The 20,225-nt window shown below is 44.9% G+C and overlaps 6 protein-coding genes across 6 annotated transcripts; 2 read left to right on the top strand and 4 right to left on the bottom strand.

The window, feature by feature from the left end:
- Positions 1–4,881: 4,881 nt before the first annotated feature.
- N7469_004337 (ankyrin repeat domain-containing protein) lies at positions 4,882–6,984 on the bottom strand (the record flags this gene model as incomplete). The annotated part of the gene is made up of 1 exon (XM_056643257.1): positions 4,882–6,984. The coding sequence occupies one exon, from the start codon at positions 6,982–6,984 to the stop codon at positions 4,882–4,884; it is 2,103 nt and encodes a 700-aa protein (XP_056502669.1).
- A 3,267-nt stretch (positions 6,985–10,251) lies between these two features.
- Positions 10,252–12,248, top strand: N7469_004336 (aspartic peptidase domain-containing protein; the record flags this gene model as incomplete). Its single annotated transcript, XM_056643256.1, has 5 exons — positions 10,252–10,355; positions 10,420–10,446; positions 10,502–10,602; positions 10,673–11,020; positions 11,071–12,248. The coding sequence occupies 5 exons, from the start codon at positions 10,252–10,254 to the stop codon at positions 12,246–12,248; spliced, it is 1,758 nt and encodes a 585-aa protein (XP_056502668.1).
- A 1,912-nt stretch (positions 12,249–14,160) lies between these two features.
- Positions 14,161–15,607, bottom strand: N7469_004335 (uncharacterized protein; the record flags this gene model as incomplete). Its single annotated transcript, XM_056643255.1, has 4 exons — positions 14,161–14,654; positions 14,703–15,082; positions 15,401–15,492; positions 15,545–15,607. The coding sequence occupies 4 exons, from the start codon at positions 15,605–15,607 to the stop codon at positions 14,161–14,163; spliced, it is 1,029 nt and encodes a 342-aa protein (XP_056502667.1).
- A 161-nt stretch (positions 15,608–15,768) lies between these two features.
- N7469_004334 (uncharacterized protein) lies at positions 15,769–15,960 on the bottom strand (the record flags this gene model as incomplete). Its single annotated transcript, XM_056643254.1, has 1 exon — positions 15,769–15,960. One exon carries the CDS (start codon positions 15,958–15,960, stop codon positions 15,769–15,771), a length of 192 nt encoding a protein of 63 aa, XP_056502666.1.
- Positions 15,961–17,096: 1,136 nt separating this feature from the next.
- On the top strand, positions 17,097–17,756 carry N7469_004333 (uncharacterized protein; the record flags this gene model as incomplete). Its single annotated transcript, XM_056643253.1, has 2 exons — positions 17,097–17,539; positions 17,597–17,756. 2 exons carry the CDS (start codon positions 17,097–17,099, stop codon positions 17,754–17,756), a joined length of 603 nt encoding a protein of 200 aa, XP_056502665.1.
- A 550-nt stretch (positions 17,757–18,306) lies between these two features.
- Positions 18,307–19,607, bottom strand: N7469_004332 (TauD/TfdA dioxygenase family protein; the record flags this gene model as incomplete). The annotated part of the gene is made up of 4 exons (XM_056643252.1): positions 18,307–18,441; positions 18,495–18,628; positions 18,683–19,415; positions 19,476–19,607. The coding sequence occupies 4 exons, from the start codon at positions 19,605–19,607 to the stop codon at positions 18,307–18,309; spliced, it is 1,134 nt and encodes a 377-aa protein (XP_056502664.1).
- Positions 19,608–20,225: the final 618 nt, after the last annotated feature.

Raw genomic sequence — 20,225 nt, 5'->3', positions numbered from 1 at the left:
ATAGAGATCAACCAGCGAACATTCCAGTCCAGTTATTTTCTTTCAGACAGCAACAGATTTTGTAAAGCTCTCAAAGATTTTGCAGATAGTAATAGCGAAAAAGAGACTTTTTGCTGTTGCTTACTTATCTCGATTGATCCGGATGCTGAACAGAAGATTCTTCAAACTGAAATCTCAGCTGTGGTCCAGAAAATATTCACTTATGCAGATGGCTTTTTTTCTGGAGCGCAGTAAAATCTGTTTTGTTCTAAAATTAGAATTATAGTTCAGATTGCAGCTGAACTGTAGTTTTCAGTCCAGTAATCACAAACGAAGTTTGAGACAGATTTTGAGCTTTTTGATCCCGAGGACAATGATTGGGATCTGTTCTCTTTTTCCGGTGAAAATACAGTGTCTATAGTACAGGATCTTTAAGGCATTTTTGTGCTCAATATTTTCCTCCGTATATTCTTGGTAGAGGATAGCGGCCACGATCCGTTGATCAAGATCATCCAGCTCCGCAGTTCTCAGAAATTGTACTTGGAAGTATACTACGAAGCTACTCAGATAGCTAAAGGAGACAATCGGCCGCGGGATCCAATGGAAGGCCTTTTTTAGGTGGAAGCTCAAACAAATGTTAACTTTTTCCAGATTGAGGGTGAATAAGCATTGTCATGGGTTGAGAAGAACGATTTTGTAGATGAGAGCTCTAAATGTCGTTCAAGGTCGAAAGGAGTCTACCCAGCGTTATTCGTTTCGTTCGTAATGCCAATCTATACCTGCTTTATAACGCAGAGATCCTCAATCAACACAAGTGATTCATTTATTCTGTATTTCACCTGTCCTGGATCAGGACGGTTTAGGCAGCCATATGAACCAATCAGAAGCAAGATAATTTGCCATTATTTCGGTAAATCCTATGTTGCCGCATCTTCATTTCATACTTCTTTTATGTATCTGTATCATAGAGCTGATCGTCGCTTCCCTCCTTATACCCGGCTATCTGTTTCATCTTCACAAATTTAATTGATCGAATTGCGAGTTCTGGGTGGCAGTATGTACGACGGATGTGTGAATTGGTAGTCAAAAGAGGTATCTTTACCGAAATCCCTTGATATTGTGACACAAATCGGCCGGATGGTGTAGTTGGTTATCACGTGTCGTTAACACCGACAAGGTCCTCGGATCGAACCCGGGTCTGGTCACAATTTTTTGCCTCCATAATATAATGGATATGGAAGGGATCGGTAATTCTTTCGCCTACTTTATTCTATCTTTTTTCTTTTACTTAATTCAATACCCAACCCGCATTTGGCAAGGCAAATCAGGCCTTGTCTTTGAATCATGTGATAGAAGGGGCCGTGGTTTTGTCCAGGGCGGGGATATCGTCAGTGACTTTCAACTGAAGTGAACTTCAGTCATTAAGAGTTCTGATCATATTCCAAACTCCTTATTGCGATGGCCGAATACTTAAGAAGAAGATTTCTGCGTTATTAAATTATGGCTATTCTTACATTTTCTGGAAACCTTCAAAGGCGATTTTTAGAAGCAGTTCTACTTCTGAAAGCTCTGAACGAAGTATAACGGGTCCCTGGTGCGTATAGCCTGGACACAAACGAATGTACAAATACACAGAGAGCCGACCTTCTTAAACGGAAATTTCTCGATTCCTTTGTATTTGTTTGCGCGACACGCAAAGGTGGCGCTAATGTAGCGGTAGCATGTATTATTAAAGAGAACCATTCTGGGAAACTATCAGGCTTGTCTGTAATACTGGGGTTCTAGATTCTGTGCTTTCCAGTGCACAAGCTATTATTCAAGGTCTGATATAAGTGGCAAATAGAAGTAAGCTTACGATTATGACTTACAAATTCCACTGTAATAATTAAAATCAGAAAGCGTGGATGAGACTTCCATTCTCTCAAAAATTATTTTAATAAATAGCTCACGGATTTACTAATATCTTAAGAAGCTAAAAGCCTACTATATATCTATAGATCTTAAGCGAGCAGAACTCGAGAGACGTATTCAAAAATATGTGGTTGATACTATTACATCATCTAGAATCGCTCCTCGAATAATTTGACAATATTCCTGTAATACAAGAGTTGGACTGTGCGAATAAAGAGAAACTGTTGAATTTTATACGGTATGCTCAGAGAGCAAAGTATAACTACGCCGAGCTACTCTATGCTTCTTTCCGAACCGACACTAGGTAAGTAGAAAATAGTTGTTGATCATATTTAAATTAGGACAGTACGGAATTACATCGCGGGTATTTGCACAGCTTGCCTTCGAGCAACCTTCTTTGATCGCCCGCATAACTGTTCATCCTATCATGGCTCCTGAAAAACTACCAATATCTCCGCCCGGGTTGGATCCTGACGTTGTCCTCCGAAGACTTAATAGCTCGCAAGTGGAAACATATCGGCGCCGACTTTCACAAATTTGGAAAGGGAAAGGAAACCCCCAGAGCTACTTTGCACGGCAGCGTCCAGATCATTTCTCTGTACATGCGGAATTACAACTCGTAAGCTTCTATGACGACAACCCTCATGTAAAACCTTCATTTCGCTTCATTGGTGTCAGCAAAAAGTCATGTTTTCTTTGCAGCAGATTTCTTGCCAACCATCCTCTCTCTATTACCACCTCCGCTTGTCACCAGAAGCTCTATTCTACTTGGGCTGCCCCTTCCACCAAAACTAGCAAAGTTCACAACTCATACAAGTTGATTATAAAAAGGCTTATATGCACCATGGAGGCTGCTATTAAGCAACAGTTGGACCTTCGGTCTAAATTTTCTCACGAACCCGTTCCACCCGATTCCTCAGCTGGGGTCTCGTTATCTGGAATTACGGAGCCTCGCTCCATTCCTGTAATATCGGGAGCTTTACTTGAAGAGCCAGTTTACAGTAGACAAAAGACAATGCCACGCTCTCTAATTCCTCGAAACGACTCTGCGTACAGTGATGGGCCTAGATCAGCCATTCCTTTTTTGGGGAACACCTCTCCAAGCTCAGTATGCAAAAACACTCGACTTTGAAAGCGACGATTGCATTTACAACAATGAAAAGCCTTCAATTATTTCTCCCCTTCCAAGCAAGACCATGACCATGGTTCTCCACTTTGAGAGGGCAGATAATCATTCGAAACAGGAAATAGTTCGGATATCAGCGATCTTTGACCATGCCAATCAGCAACCAGTATGGGAACGATTAGTTGAAATTCTCAGTCTTTTTCGATGGCCGCTTCCGAATCAACTTCTGTCCCGAAAATGACCTATTAAAAATTGAGAATCATTCTGTTGAAGATCAACGACAATTTGCCGCATGTTTACAATATTTATATAATATTGATAAGCTCAATGGGCATTGTTTGGTGTACGATCGCAGTTCCTTCTTGACCGGACCATGAGCAAAGTCCCTTATCCGTGGGATTATTCATTCGGCTTGGTTTACGCCGAGTATTTAGAACATGCCTCGTGCAGCGTGATGAATTCTAATGTTTTATGATTCATGAATTCTGGTCGTGAATCCTGGTCTATGATTCATGGATCAGTTTTCATGACACATCAAAGTTCTCAGGGTCAACTGGCATCGTAGGCTATTGCGAACTTTTTTTTACTATCAACTGATTACCGAGAAAATTACAGGGCTTAAAAATCTAAATAGCGTATGCCTTGAGAGTTTCTGTAGTCCATATAAAACAGCCGCGCTTCTGAACACGCTCTATCTGTATATGCCTATAGATATGAAGGGCGACATTCAGTAAAGCTCAAGTCTATTGGCTAGGAAGGAGTCGTAAACCTACGGAAGCACATCTGGTCAGGTGGACATCTTGCAATTAAGAGCATTTCCTCATGCTACCGGGATGGAAAACAAAGTTTTGAAGAGCTTTCCGTGGGAGTTATGATTAAATTTTAGTATATATCCAGGAGAAAAAATGTACGCCGCCATTATCCGTCGCCGTAAAAGACCCAAGGGACCGAGGTTTTTCCGCACTATATCTTGGTGTATCGTATCCATGATTACTTCAGTAAATTCGTATCAGTGGTGTTTGTATAGTGCATGTAAATTTGTCGACCTTGCGTTCTGTTGATGTCTTGGAAATGACCGGCAAAGTAGTTCGCGGCAGTAGCCAGACTCATACCGTGAAAATCAGAGAAATACGCAGATATCGGCGAGTAAGTTATTTTTTTCTTAAATATATCAATCTTATTCAAGAAGAGAATAACAGACTTCTGCCTGAACCATACGCCATTGATCAACAAGTCGAAAGGCTCCATTGCTTCATGCATTTGGTTCTATGTGAAACTTGTTATTCATCTGTACCGAGCTCATAGGACCAACTTCGGACGTACAGCGTTGTGGTCTTCAGCTAAACATTGATCGTAACCGGAGAGAGCAACCACGAATATCAGACAGTCAATATTCTCAAAGCAATGTATCCATTTCCCCGCTCTGATCGTTGTCCTCCAATATCGATCACCCTCCAAGTCATCTGACCAAGGTTGAACTGTATTTCGGAGATGCCTGTGGTTCTGAGCCGGGCCTAGAGGATATCTCGATCTCCTGGTATCCTCCCGGGCGCAAGTATGCAATCAATTGCGTTGTAAAAGCTGGATAAAACAAAATTATTTCAGAACCGTTAAAGAAGGTTATGTAGGGGTCAAACTTACTATATCAGATTGTCATGGAAAGGAAGGCTGCGGCTCCATGAGACGGCTACCTGTACCCCAGAAGAGGATGAATTCCGATACCCTGACTGGAAGGCTCGGCTAGGTTTTGACAGTACGCTACTCTTCATTGTATTCCTAGTTAATCACTCATACTAGATAGTTTCTGTTGCATAGGGAGTTCCAATTCATCGACCTCCATCTATCTTAGTAGGATACGATGGATGCTAGGGCAATCCTTCATACTTCTTCCGCCAATAAGCCCGATGCAAAAGCGGAATGACGTCTGGTTTCTTCCGTTCTATAGCTTCCTCTTCGGCGAGGTCCAATATCTCCTTGAGCTCCTCAAGATTTATATTTCGACCATCTAATGTCTTCAACATATAGCGAATAATCGGCCTTGCATCATACCCGCCCATGGCTTCCAAGAACGGCGATTTACCGTCCATTTCTTCTTCTCCTTGAAATGGATCTGTACCGTGATCCAGCAGCAACGGATAGTACATCAGACTTGGTGCACAGTTACAGTCACAGCGGAACCGCAGCTCCAATAAATCGTAAAGGGGGTTTCTTCCTGTAGTCGCATCGACCCCGTGCGCAGCCAATGCGTTTATGGTTGAGCGGACCTTTTCATCATCCCCCGAGCACTCTAAATAGCTGAAGATGTTTTGTCCACTTATTGCAGATAGATCATAAACAAGGCCCCTTGCGTAAAGAAGATTGATCATGTCAACGTCAAAGTCTCCGACAGCATTTGACAGTGCCCTTTGAGCTTCCTCTCCGTTTGGTTCGACTTTATATCCCTGATCCAGAAGATATTCGACCATACGAGTACCTCCGCTTACCGCCCATCCAAGAGCCAAGCGCGCGAAAATCAAAGGGGAGGCCAAAATACCCCTTCTTTGCAAGGTCTTCATTCCATCAACGGCCCCTTTGATGAGTACCTTTTCAAGTATGGAGTCGGCAGATTGTCCGCTTAGTTCAAGAGTTGCTCCTCGATCAAGTAGTAAATTCAGAACCTCAGGTGATGTCGCAGCCCACATGAGAGGACACTCATTGTACTGCTGTCGATAATTCGGATTAGCTCCATGATCTAGAAGAGCAGTGATAACATCCACATGGGAGCCCATGACGGCCAACACGAAAGAATTCTGGATGACTTCCTCGTCTTCCTCCCCTAGACTAACATTATGTTCGAGTAGAATTTTGACAGCTTCAAGACGACCATAAAAACAAGCGAATGCTAATGCTGAAAGAGGGAGATCACGCGCACGATGTTCTCGAATATAAAATCGATGCTTGAGCGGAACGAAGCGAAGAACATTGGGATCTGAAACAGTAGCATCAGGTGGAGTGCCCCGTTCAAGTACAGCTCGCAATATTGAATCCCACCCACAAGCAGCACTAGCCACCAGAAGTAAGATGTGCTCAGCATCATTGGGATCCCCCGAATCGATAATTTTGGATAAATCCATGGCATCACGAAGCGTTTCAGCCGCAGTGAAGTGTGCATTATCAACAGCCCTGCATAAAGGCATTACTTTGGGCCCACGATGGTTGAAATACGGATCAGCACCGTGATTTAGAAGAACTTTAATGACCTCAGAATGACCTGACCAAGCAGCAAGTTCCAGAGCAGTTATACGTCTTGATGGAGCGATAGTATTCGGATCCGCGCCGTTATCCAGTAAATACTGAACAACCTCGACACGACCATCCCTTGCCGCATAACAGACGGGAGGAACATATTCAGCGTTGACATTACAGCCGGCTTGCACCAGCATCTTAACAATATCCAAATGACCTTCCTCAGCAGCCAAACTCAAAGGCGTATTCTTGCGATCCGTCGGTTCATCAGACGGGGCACCAGCCTCAAGCAACAATTTCACAATCTCATAATGTCCACGCTTCGCCGCAAGAGCAACCGGATACCCATGGTCATCAAGTGGAGTTTCGTACTCTTCATATTCATCTCGAGTAGACCATCCACCAACAGGGCTCGTATCGATCCCATGCTGCAGCAACAGACGCACCACGTCCAAATGTCCATAAATGCAGGCCAAGGCGAGAGGCAGCCAATCTTTCTCACAAGCCTGAGTGGGTGAAATGCCAGCTTCTAACGCGTAACATGCAGTTTGGACCTGGCCATGCCTGGCCGCCCATTCGAGGGCTGATGGGCGGGGGGAATGAGCATTGGCGATGTAGAGGCTCTTATTTAGTAGAGCGTAGAGTCTTTTGTTGGTTTGCAGCAAGGCATTTGTCGCGTACTCGTCGTCCAAATGATGGAATATCAGGAACATGAGCTCATTGGGTAGATCTAGGATCTGCATGGTGAGCAGCCAGATTGTTGTTATCGTGATTGATTCCCCTGGTTGACTCGCTTTCTGAGGAGGGATTTATGGGGCCGAAGGCCAAGACGAGATGTTGATCATAAACGGCTTAGCGGCTTACGGGACTCTGTGCTTTGCTAGGACGGTTACAAGGGTATTTTATGCAATTTGGACAATAATAATAAGGAATACGAATCTCTAATTTTGTGGGCAGGGGGTAAAGGCTGCGCCAACGAGACATGGAAGCGCTTGCGATGGATCCGTTGAGGCTCAAAAAGACCCTGAAATGATAATGATTAAATGGCCGGCGAGGGTTATTGGCCCACGCTACTGCGATTTTGTCCGGAGGCTCAGCTGAGTAATAAAGTTTTAACGCTGCGTCAGGTAGCCCCTGCGCTGAGCTTGGAATGCAACGGTCGAAGATGGCATACTGTGTTAGTTGGCAGACTAGCTCGACTATCAAGCTATCGATGTAGATCCCACAGATAGTCTAAAGGATCCGCCTCCATACCGCCCGCCTCAAGGCTTGGCACCCAAGGCTGCAGACATGCCGCCGCATCTGCCCATTCATGGACACATGCGAGATATGGCCATCAAAAACACCCATCATCTGACTTCAGTCACGGCGGGCTTTTGGTCAAATCATGGACATCTGATCTGGAAACTAGACCGCTAACAATGAAAGGCCTTGTGCTTCCATCCATGGAAGCCAACTATCGTCCGCTAATTGTGCGCACTGGGCGTGTAAAGTGTGGGCGGTGTCTGTGGCTTGTTAATGATGTGAGTAGTGTTGCTAGCCAGTTTCAATTTGTTCTAGACCAGAGCCGACGAATGGGTGGTCATATTGGGCCACACACCTATTTTTGCAGAAGATATGAACAAAACCGCCATCAAACAATACTATTTTAGCTATGCTGTTCTCTTAGCTGGTCGGAATCTTATCTTTCTCACTAGAGGTTTACGACTCACAATTCAATCCAACTATGGCTGATGATGGCACTGTCTTTTGGGGCTCCTTGGCTGCTGAAGCATACCTGGTGGTGAATCGTCGTGTGTACTCGAGGAGTCTCCCAGAGCTAATTCAGGAGTAGGTGAACTGGAATGATTTATCGAAAGAGTGTCCTGAGCAACAGCGATCAAGAATAATATAGAAATATCTCGACTCGGATATTCCAAGAGAATGGACTGTCACAACCATACATCTTGACTCCACAGCCGTGCAGATCGATACTATTCTTCGGCCCTGGAGATCCTATAAGCTTCGATGATAAGCTCATTTTATATTCACAGAAGAAATGCCAATTGTTCTCAAAACTCATTATTAATCAGAGAATAAGAAGAAATTTCGTAACTGGATCACAGAATCTCTTACTTCCAGGAAGATTCCGTGGTGGACTTTTTTAGACGACAAAAATTTCTATGATTTCGGCGCAGACTGGCGATATATTTACGATGTGATGTCGGAGGTTGTAGAGTCTATGGGTGTCCAGAGCAGATTTTTCCAGATTATAGAGAAATCAATTATTTTCGAAAGGAATTAAAAAGAAATCTTCGGCGGCAAGGTATTTGGGGTCCAAAGATAAAGAAGGATTCCCTTCAGGTTATCGAAGATATAGCACTTCGCTTACAACAAGTCGTCACTGCAATATATATACTTATTGCAGACCAAGAGGTATTTGATACGGGCTATCTTTGGCTACTCTATCTAGATTGCTACCACAATATTGTTCGTGAAGCTTGCAGTGATGCCGAGGATGTGGGGATATCTGAGATTGTTTTGCACTGAGAGCAGACTATGGAACTATGGGAGCAGTCAGATGTAGGGGAGAAATATCGACTTGGAGGAGAATTGGGAGAAGGCCTTTATGAATTGAATAAGGAAGGCTCAGATGCGAGTTTCAACATGAGTGACTAATAGACGAAATGCTCCATGTCAGATCCCTTCGAATATGTACAGGGGCTGTTAAGGTCCTAGTGCTCATGAGTGGCTTCATGCACATTGTCTGTTCAATGTGACCTCAAATCTTGACACATATTGAAAAGCTTTTCTGGATACAGAATTTGGGGCTGATGGCCTTCCAAGGACCCAGTATTCATTCACTGCAAGACACCCAAATTTTTGTTTCTAATTTAGCTATATAGCATTTCTAACAGATGATTCCCAGTTTCTTCAGATCCTGAGGACCGATGTGTGGTCGAGTATACCCGATGTCAAAAAGGTCATGATATGTTCCGTACCCCCATTTTGGGACACGTGTCGCTGATCCATACGCGGGATTTTCTCCAGACCCGTAGAGAAAACTTGTCACCTCGTCTGAAAGCTGTATGAATCTCACCGGCCATTCGCGCTGGCCAGGCATCGCGATCATGACTGTTGGCTTCAGCGGTTGGTCTCTTTTGGCCCAGTTCAATTCATCTCGCATCCTCTCTAGTAGACCGGTTATGTACCTTTCATAATTGGGGAATGCGATAAGATTTAATCGGAGAGAACATAATGATGATGGGCCAGGTTGAGTCTTTCTATCAACTGTGATGTATCGACAGGGAAGCGAGAGAGTGTTAAGTAATGGACCGTCAGGTTGGGTCATCCCAATCCATAGCCTAACTGTGATGTCCAGGCTAATTAGATCATAGTTCTGGCTTTTTTTTTTCGTACGCCTTACAACTTCTTTTTCATAAAGGAGGCGCTGGTGACCGAGATATCAAACAACCGAAATATAGTAGCAAGCCGGTACAGAGGATCGCCATTTGGCCTAACGAACGCTTCTAGGTCGTCGGCAAAAAGCATTGTCGCATATCAACAGATGCAGATGGTGCTATATCCGGCAATTAAAATCATCATTATCGCCCATTAAGAACCTAGAAGCTTGATAGTCTTACCTTTGTCAATTAGGGCTCACTCAATCAAATATAGCGCTTACGATATGAGAAAGTTTTCCTGTGAGCTAGAATTTCTGATCAACAAGGCGCTATATAGGGGCCAATCATAGTATTGCTTTAATTCACAACACCAGGCAGCAACCGCTTTTCCATTCATGACCCTTCCGGGTATGATCGTGATCAGAAAATTTCAGTCAGCGAAGGCTTGGCGAGAGAATCTAGATCCGAGGTTCCATTTTACTTGTTTCCACTCTGCCCTAAACCCCTTTCACGGGCCCAGGACCCCTAGCTTTCAGTCAGTTCTTCAACTCGGCTGCAGTATTTTTGATCATTAAATCAACCAAGGACTTTGAAATTTTTCGCAATCAAACTCCGATTAAAAACATAATGAAGAGCATTCGTGCTCGAGCTCTTCTATTTGGATTGCCTTTCTGTCTTGTTAGGGCGGAATCTCAATCCGAACCTCTTTCTCTTGCCGCCGATGTCAACTGGTAACTGCCACTTCGCGCTACGTATAGCCAACATACCCACGTGCTAATCCGAGTCTCGGCGCAGGTATGGCATTGATGGAACCTGGAGTGCGTAAGTAAGAAAAACCTTCTCGTATTCGGGCCTCTAATAGCTAACATTCATTTAGTGTCAATATCTATGTTGGTACAGAGCTCACGATATCATCTTTATTTCCGAGCACTGTAGATAGAGGTACAAAACTCATCGGAGAAAAGGCTTGTAAGAACTGTACGTTATATTGTCAACAGGCCGAGTTATACCGAAACAATTGACATATTTAGCTGACAGTGGGGGCTAGCTTCTATATCAGATTGTCCAACGAAACGAGGCGGTCTCTTTGATCCTTATAATTCTTCGACGTGGAAAAATCAGGATGAATCTACTAGTTCGAAAAACTCTTCCGCCAAAGCAAACTACGGCACAGATACAATACTTGTGGATTTTACGGCGGTGTACGAAGACCAGCTTATCATTATCAATGATAAAGATACCTGGATTGGATTCCTTGGCCTCTCAGTGCGCTTAAGTGAGCACGCTCTAAGCGACCACACTGATTTTTCTACCTTTTCTATGATGGAACAGGCGTACATCAACAACAGTATCGCCCCCAGTGGAACCTACGGCTACACTGCTGGCGCTCATTATCGTATGCCATAAAACAGAGTACAATTGTGGAGTTTAACTGATAGACTTTAGGGTTAAAGGGTGTTCTAGCCTCTCTTACGATTGGAGGTGTAGATCAGGACCGATATATTACCAACGACGGGATCTTTCATCTGACCAAGGAACTGGTTCCCGTTGTTTCACTGAACACCATATCAATTTCGTCCTCAAAGGGCACTTTTGCACATCAAATCACGACCTCTGATCCGGGAACTAGCTCTCTCTACACCCTCGATTCTTCGACTAGTTACATTTGGCTGCCGGAAAAAGCTTTCGATGCCTTTGGCCAGGCCTTCAATCTTACCTTTGATCATGATCTAGGTTTTTATACATATGGAAACGATACCTCACTCCGGCAGCGCCTACTAGCTATGGACTTGTCAATCACATTGTCCATCTCCGACTTTCCCAATGCTTCGCATGGAGTGAACATAGCACTGCCCTTCCAAGCCTTTGATCACTCGCTCTACTACCCATTCCCTAATCTACCCTCGGATTTTATCAACACTTCACTACCTTATATTCCCATCAAGATGGCATCGACAAACGAGGAACAGCGTATCGGCCGAGTGTTCTTTCAAGAAGCCTACCTAGCAGTCGACTACGAAAAAGAGCAGTTCTCCGTTTACCAAGCCAAATTTGGCGAGGATCTTGTCAACGACAGCAAGAATATTGTCCGCATTGACTCCTACATTGACAAGTCATTGGACCTTCCATCCGGGAAACAAGGTATTCCAGCGGGAGTTAAAGCTGGGATTGGGGTTGGTACCGCGGTTGGGACTATTTTAGCTATAGCGGTCGGTGTCAGGGCATGCTTGTATCTACGGAAACGTCGATTTGCGAGCGAAGAAAAAGATGAAAATTCTGATAATGGTTTGACCGGATTTGACTGTTCATCTGACAGGCCTGTCGAGCTTGGTATCGAGAATGAAAATCGACCTGAAATGGCATCAGATAACTCTAACGCCGTACTCGAGCTGCCAGAACTCGGATTAGCTGAGCTAGATGCTAATCCATCTTCAATAAGTGACTTGGATCGTGCGGCGAATAAACCCGAGGAAAGACGAATTCCACGGCATTCGGAAACTCAATCGAGTATAGCCACTTCCCTATCTTCCCTGGTAGCGGAGAGTTCGGATGAAGAAGGCCCGGCGCCCAGGAAGGGCCACACTACTAACCCTCCAACATACACGGTGTCTACACATAGGTAAAGACAGATCATCTGATATCATTCCGACAGGAACCGACCTGACAAGTGATCATACTTTGCTAAATGGCACACTGGAGGAATTTCCTTACGCGCAATAAACCGGCTTTGTCATCATAATTAACCGTATCGTTGTCAACTAAGCTTGGCCTGTCGCTTGAGCATAGATGAATGTCTCGACAAGGGCAATATCCTAGGATCGCCCGAGTGTGGTCAAAGTTTTTTGTCCCGCCCAAATGCAAGGTTGTGATGGCACTTGAGTGTTTGGGTTGATCAGCACGTATCGTTAACAGCAACAAGGTCCCCCGGTCGAACCCGGGTCTGGTCACTTTTTATGTCCCCTACATGAATTTATACGGAGAGGCTCGTTCATTCATTCTTACTTCATTTCGTCTTTTTGCTAGAAATTTCAGGACGGCAGGACAATTGGAAGTGTGAGAACGGTGGTATTCAATGGCACAGCCAAATTGCCGATACATAAGACCATTTTGCTGAAACATCTACCATGTTCGTATAGTAACGAGCCCAGCTTCGGTTGATGTTCTGGTAACGGCTTTCAAAACAAACCGTAGTTGCACACAAGTCCGTATTTATTCTCCCAAAAACATGGAAGTGCTCGGAGATTGGTGATACGATCTTTCCCAGGGGAATGAGGCATTCACTAATGATCCAACAGGTCCAAGAGAATGAAAGCCTTGTACAATTATACTTTCCCTCACGTTGATGATTCACCGTGATGAAACAGCGCTAGAAGAATACACTTGAGGAATGGCTGATAGCCTTCAAAGGGATCATATATAACAGGGGAAATAATAATCCTGGATGCTGCTGAAGATAAGGGAGCTATTACAAATTGTATGCTAACCTAACCTACTCAAACCATTGTTGGTATGATGTACTGATAATGAGCCAAATAGGAACTGGCCTGGGTCTCACGAAACGAGGCTGCGAGCATCAAGCGTCTTAGCTGGATTACCATGAGTTGAGATGACCAAAGACTGAGAGATAAATGACTGAAGTTGGCCCTAACATTTATCATTCCACCAGTTTATATTTCTTCCTCTGATGTTTGCATCTGTATGCCCTAATCAAAGAGAGCACACATATAGCTTGTTCGAACCTCCAGCTAACAAATGATTGCAGAGTCTCTTTGGCATGAACGTAAATGTACTTGAAGGCAATCCAGATTGGAGATGGTACATACTCTTCGCGGCTTCCTGCACTGTGGTCACAGGAGCTTTGTGGAAAATTTTCATCCCTTTTTCGGTATTTTACGCTCCTTGACTCCCCCCGTAAACCGGTTTTACTAATGGCTATCACTGGTGGAAGCTCTATACAGTGTCAAATAAAAAAAACCAAAGTTAGTTCTGACTTGAGCTTCGGTGGCTCAACCATTCGATTAGACGATTTGCCTGTCAAAGAAAGATGCTGTGTTGCTTCGACAGGTGGAGCTTGTATCCGTTCAGCGAAGGGAAAATATAGCTGCAGCCGGGGAGATCACATCGGCGGCCAGGCCCTTCGAAGAACATCGGCAGATTATGGGTTGCAAAATGCCGCTGAAGTGCATCCTTTCGAGCATATTGGTAATTTTTTGTTAGGGGGAGCAGCTCTTTCGTGTTTGCTAAGCGCACTGGACACTCGAGGATTGGCTTTGGTTGCTGCTTTCACTTCGTCTTCGGCAAAGACTTCAGCTGCAATTTGTCTTTTTTCCATTGTTCTGATTCATCGCCCAGGGCGGTCTTGACAGTGTTTTTATTGAACCGAACGTAGTCCTTCAGACCACGGGGGACATGAAGCTTGTGTAGTTCTAGCCGTAGCTCCAATGATCGGATTGGATCCTCAATCAACTGAGACTCGCCGATCTGGTCCACATCTCTATCCTGAAACTCCAGGTTGGCTAGCGTGATCCGCTCCGGTTATATCCGGCTGTCATCAGGCGTGAATGTGAGATGCTCCCCTCGCTGGTTGCTCTCGATGATGCGGTTGCCAATCTCCGGGAAGAAATCAGCGCGGCGGTCCCGCCGGGCCGCATCGCAAAGCCTCTTTCGTCTCGACTTAATCTGGTTCTGGAGTTTCTGCAATTGCTTTGAACGAGGGTCGCCGAGTTCATTCGCAGCTTTCAACCGGCCAAACTGCACTATCGAATCCGTTCGCAGTCTTCGACACTTGTTTTCCCAGTCGGCAATTTGGGTGTTCAGTTCGATAGTGTTCTTCTGCGCGTCTGTTGACTGCTGCGGCGCGGACAGATTCCGCATAATGCTGGTGTAGGTGGCGACGCTGAGCAGGGACTTCCGTGCTGATGTCTCTATGAAGATCGACTGTGTATCATCCATGATCGAGATATAATGGGCGAATGTTCTTCCATATATGTGTCCCATAATGCGATTCCGCGAATGCTTGTTCAGGTGGCCTGCAAGAATAGTTTAGTTACTGTGATTATATAGATAGGAATATCTACAGGGATTGTACGGATACTTGCCGCGGTGTCTTTGCAGTACTTGTAGAGAGTTTTTTCTGTCCTTGAAGCCGGTATGTTCACTGCCTGTGGCTTCCCATGTGTGCACTTGGTGGTATTGCAAGGTGTGTCGAAAGTCGGTCACGAGAAGGCCTTTCTGGTTTTGGTAGGAACTCCGCAGGATCGGAAGCTTTCTTATGCTGTTCTTGAATTTAATTGGGGTGCTGGGGCGGTGATCCGGCACTCGGGTGAGGCACCAGATCTTGTGCGGGTACCGAATATATGGACTGTCAAAGGTATCGTCCAGGAATGTGTATATGAGGGTATTCTGGATAACACAGAGCTTCAGGTTGTCATTTCGTTCTGTGTAAGTATACGTCGGGCTAGAGCAGGTTAGCATTTTCGGTAAATATTTGGAGCGGCGCAATACTTGCTCAATGTTTTTGTTTCGGCGGTATTTGTTCAAACAATGACTGATCCGCGTCAGCAGAATCTGGAATATCGGACGGTCTGGATATTTCACCATGAAGAGCTCGATATTCTTCTATTTCAGGGTGTTATTCTTATGAAGATACCCCGACGACTCAATCAGAGTATTAGACCGTACACTAGTGGCAGCCATCATTTTTCGCAGCGTATTCAGTTGAAATATATTCCGCATTGTGGAAAAGATAAGAGAGCACTATATGAGAAAATAATACATTGTGAACAGCAGATTATCGATATTGGCCGGAGACAGCTTGAACAAGCTCAGTTCGAGCTCATACTGATCTGACAATGTACTGTCCACAAACTGCGGAAGTTAGCATAAGTCGATAGCAATAGGCCACTCTTAGGTAACGCACCGTCTTCAGTTTCTGCTTCATCTCATACAGAGCTTTCTGGTCCGTCTCTTGGTTGCAAAACATCGAAAAATAGCGGACATATATCAGAAAGACCGATTTGCAGTCAATTTTATAGTTGTCAAGGTACCAACAAAGAAATCCTTCAATTAGTCGCAAGATAAACTGCTTGAGAAGCCAAAACTTCCAATCAGATAGATTGAGAAACTTCGTCTACCTGGAGAACTTTAGCCATGGATCTGGCCAATGGATGCAAGGGATGGTCGGCACTTCTTAAAGTTGTTTCCCATGGTGGTCACTCTGTGCCGCGTCGAGGGTTTGTTCTCATCATCGGGCTCCGGGTCGGGCTCGCGGAGGAAAGCATTCCAATCTACAATGGCTGCTGCGTTCTTGGATAGGCTCCTCTTTGACAATACCATGGTGAACGACAATATTGGTTTTGAAAGAGCAGATATAGAAGTAAAGGAACTGGGCGGGCCTCCATAGGCAGCCCGTCCAGGCTGAGCGCCATTTATAGAGACTGTCTATAGACCCTTGATGGAGCCGCCGAGATTCAGGTGCCGTTGCTAGCTAGGGCTAGCGGGCTGGATGGAGCGGTACGGCCCGAAGGGGCATAGCGCCATGGGAGGCCGCCGAGCGGGCGGGCGCCCGAATGGAAACATCACTGTTTCTTACAAAAACACCATGCTTTTTTGACAAAACTCCACACATGTCCGTGAGCTTTCCATAGTCACTCCTGACTTATATCGTATCGTTAACACCGATAAGGTCCTCGGATCGAAGCTGGGACTGGTCATTGTCTTTTTGTTTTTTGTATTTTTGCATCATTATGCAAAGAGTCCTCTTTTTGCCTGCCTGGGAATATCATCAGTGACAGGCTGTATTGCTTTTGTTTTTGATTCATTTCATTCATAGTTCGAGTTTCCATGGATGAAGACAGATGATGAAGACAGTATGGATGCTTCTTCCAATTGTACGTCAGCCCGGACTTCGAAGCTTGACTATCGATATCCATGTATTGGACGGCGAATAACGAAAGATCGATGAAAGGTACATTCTTGGCCAAGATTTTGGGTACATGCCCCAAGCTTGAAACCCCGTGAAGAAGTATTTCGAGAATGACCCCCAAACTAAAGATAGAAGTATGGTACATATTCCGCGGTGACCAGGCAAGAGGAAGCCGATCTTATACCAATCGGGTAAATAAAGATGCCAAGAAATCAAGCTTTATCGATCGCCAACCGATCAACAATTGCGCAAAATGCCGCTCTATACGTGTGTGGCTGAAGTACAGACCGCAGATCTCCGACGAGAAGAGTTAGAATAGCGATGTTGAATTGAATATACTCTGTGAATAGAAATCATAATTTCCCCAACGTGGGTATCCGGGCAAGGAAGAACTATAAAGAACCCATCCTCACCTATCCACATGCTAATTTTCTAACTTGCAAATCAAACAATTTCCAGCAAAGGATCTCCCAGAACCTTCATCTAATGATATCCTATTCAACTTGACTTATTGTTTCCATTCGAGAAGTTCTTACATCTATCAATCATGTCGCGATATGGAGGCACCTATTATCAAGAGCAACAGCCCCATCCTGGGCACAGCCAGTACGCCCAGACACAAGGCCACTATCCCTCTGAGCAATCACCATATGCACCTCCTCCATATGCCGAGCAAGCCTATGCCCACGGCGACCAAAATGCACAGACTCAATACTGTCTTGCCCCAGAATATGGCCCAGCTTCCAACATACCGCAAGACCACCCGCAGTCACAATATCCACAGCAAGGAGCAAATGCCTCGTATTACAATGGGGAACCATACCCAGGCCAGAATAACATAAATGCGCCCGAAGGAGAGAAGGGTCTTGGCTCAACTGTTGTCGGTGGTGCGGCCGGAGGATACATGGGTCATAAAATGGGCGGTGGTTGGGGAACCGCTGCGGGAGCTGCTCTGGGAGCCGTCGGCATGAATATGGTCTCTCATCGACTGTAAGTTTCCCCTTCAAAGTCCAGCTGATAAAGATAGCATACTAAATTTAATCCCAGGAAGCCCCAGCCCGCCCCAGCCCAGCAAGTTGTTGCGGCACCCCAACCGGTCCAATATATTGCAGCTCCTCAGCTTGCCGGTGGTCTTGGAGGCGGTCTTCTTGGCCGCCGTCAAGCCATACTATCCGACCGTCTCGCACGACGGGGACTCATTAGATAAAGTGGAGGAGGAATTATCATAATTGGGTGAACTTTCCCTTTTCATTTGTTTCTGAAGGCGTTGGACTTTTAATTTTCAAAGCGTTGTAGTTACACTGCATAGTTCTTATTCTACTTTGATTTGCATTCCACCGACCCAGAAAACAATATGATGCTCTAGATACTGCACCGCAATAGAAGAAATGAATCTTTTATTACTGATTCTTCTATCGTTTATGGATAAACTGTATAAGATATTTTTGCCTTGATCTACATGCGCGACCCCAAAAGAAATGCAGAAATTTGGTGAAGAACGGACATGGATTCATATTACGATAACAAGACAAGTCGTTATTGCCAGGATATGTTTCAGACAAATAAACATCGATTACGCATATCATGGTCTCTTCAATGCTCCAAGTGAAGTAAGTTTTGCTGAAGTGTTCGATATCAACTACTGAAAGTCCCCGTTTTGGATGACTCCGTCCTTGGTCGAAACGGAAGATGGTCCACCTCGGGAAAAAGCGTAGATCAATAGTATTGAAGAAAAGACTTTCCTGAACAATGATGATTTAATTCTTGATGTCCTCCTTCTCCGGCACATAAGGTGTTTCATATGGGCGTTCAGCTTGCGGGGTGATGCGCGCCAAGTGCCTACGCTCACCAGTTACCCAGTCAACAATTGCGGAGTGGGCTGTGACACGATTCTATCAAATGGTTATTTTATAAAACTTCTTCTGTAAGGCTGCTATTGACTTACATCCCAAACAACAACTGTCTTTGGGGCCCATCGAATACGGGCTTGGTAATCAATACCACGACCGACATGGTTTAATAAGAATCCTAGTAAGGCGTCACTCTCCTCTTTCTTGAGTCCAACAATGCTCCTAGTAACTAGAAAAAGTGAGTCAATGGGTTAATTTATTGTATACCGAGGGAAAAACCTACAGCCGGCATTCACAAACAGGGCCTTTTCTCCTGTCACGGGATGAGTTCGAACAATTGGATGTACATTCTGCACTGGCTCCCGTCTCACAACCGATCCGCGCTTGAGGCTAAACTCAGCCTGTTCGAAGCCCGAGTGGACGGCTTTTAACCCGTGCAATCTCTCTTTGACAGCTGGCGAAAGCCGATTGTAGGCCTCTACTTGGTTGACGAAAACAGTGTCCCCGCCCACCTCAGGTGAATCGAGGATATATAAAAACGTAGTACCCGGTGGTTGTTGCTCATATGTGACATCTGAGTGCCAAGAGACACTACTATTCTTACCTGCAAGATATTCATCGAGTTCCCAAGCATTGTTGTTACGATGAACAAGATGAATCTCGGGAAACCCTTCAGGGGACCCACTAGTGGGATGTATATGATGCCTACCAAAGTAGCCGCCAAACTCCAGAGCTTCATGGATAGGCAAGTCTGCAAAGTCTTGATCTCTGAAGGCGACTACTTTACGCTGTGCAACCAGCAAGGCAAGTTGGTCTTTTCCTTCGGGTGTCAGCTTGCTGAGCTGAACCCCAGTAACCTCAGAGCCTATTGTTGGTGTGAGCTTCTGGATTCGGGAATCCGCCGTCAAGAGATCTTTCAGGGAGGGGTCGGCATCTTTTCCATGGTCGACATGGGCAAAAGGCTCCAAAGCGGGGTATTTTTCGCCATGGTCCCATACGGGAAGATAGTTGGGATACTATATAATATCCCCAGGTTAGCGATTTCTTCAAAGGACCGGGGCTGTGAAAGAGCATACACTGGCTGTAGTATTCTTTCCCTCCTCGTCGATGACTCTTCGAATCTTAGGTTTATAAGAGGTCTTCTCCAGATCGGCCTTTACAGGTAGAACGATCTCAGAGGAGGATGCTTCGGCAATAGAAGGTGCCATGGTGCGTTCAAAAGATTAAGAAGTGTGAAAACTGGAATCAGCTTACTTTTCTTCCTTTGAATTTCCTGAATAGATCAACAGCTTATATAGGTTCCTTGTGATGAGTCTCACGTCTTTGACGCAATTGTGTTATAAAATTACGTGTCAGGCATTTTTGAGCATTAACTACTTTGCGATAACCACAAATCCAATATGTAGCTTGGCATTAGATCGGACATTTATGCCGTTGCCAAAAAAGTAGACAAAACTGCAATATCGTGGATGAGACTTCGTGTATACTAGCTGATTTGAAAAAATTTCTCCACCGAGACAATGCCTGATCTTCAGCGATCGAGTGCGGTAGAATGTGTTGAGATTCGGCTTACAAGAACGTCAAGAAGGTCTGAGGCCGCTATCAGTCGGGTATCAAATTACTCCGAGATACTACTATTGTCTTTTTGCATCATCCAACCTCTGGTCGCGTTATTTGTTTATTGGCATGCTTCTCGTATGTGTCTTCATATCGATAATAATGTGAGTATGGCGTGATATGATGCCAGTCTCTACTCTATGCTCATGTGATAACCCTTGAACCCCCTCGTGTGAATACAATGAACTCAATATTAGACGCGCCAGGCG

Source organism: Penicillium citrinum, assembly GCF_028827155.1.
Source record: "Penicillium citrinum strain IBT 23319 chromosome Unknown utg000003l:1.0-4596430.0:1.0-4598250.0, whole genome shotgun sequence".
Classification (NCBI taxonomy): domain Eukaryota; kingdom Fungi; phylum Ascomycota; class Eurotiomycetes; order Eurotiales; family Aspergillaceae; genus Penicillium; species Penicillium citrinum.
Note: the sequence above shows the minus strand (reverse complement) of the source record. Positions and strands in the feature narration are given on the sequence as shown.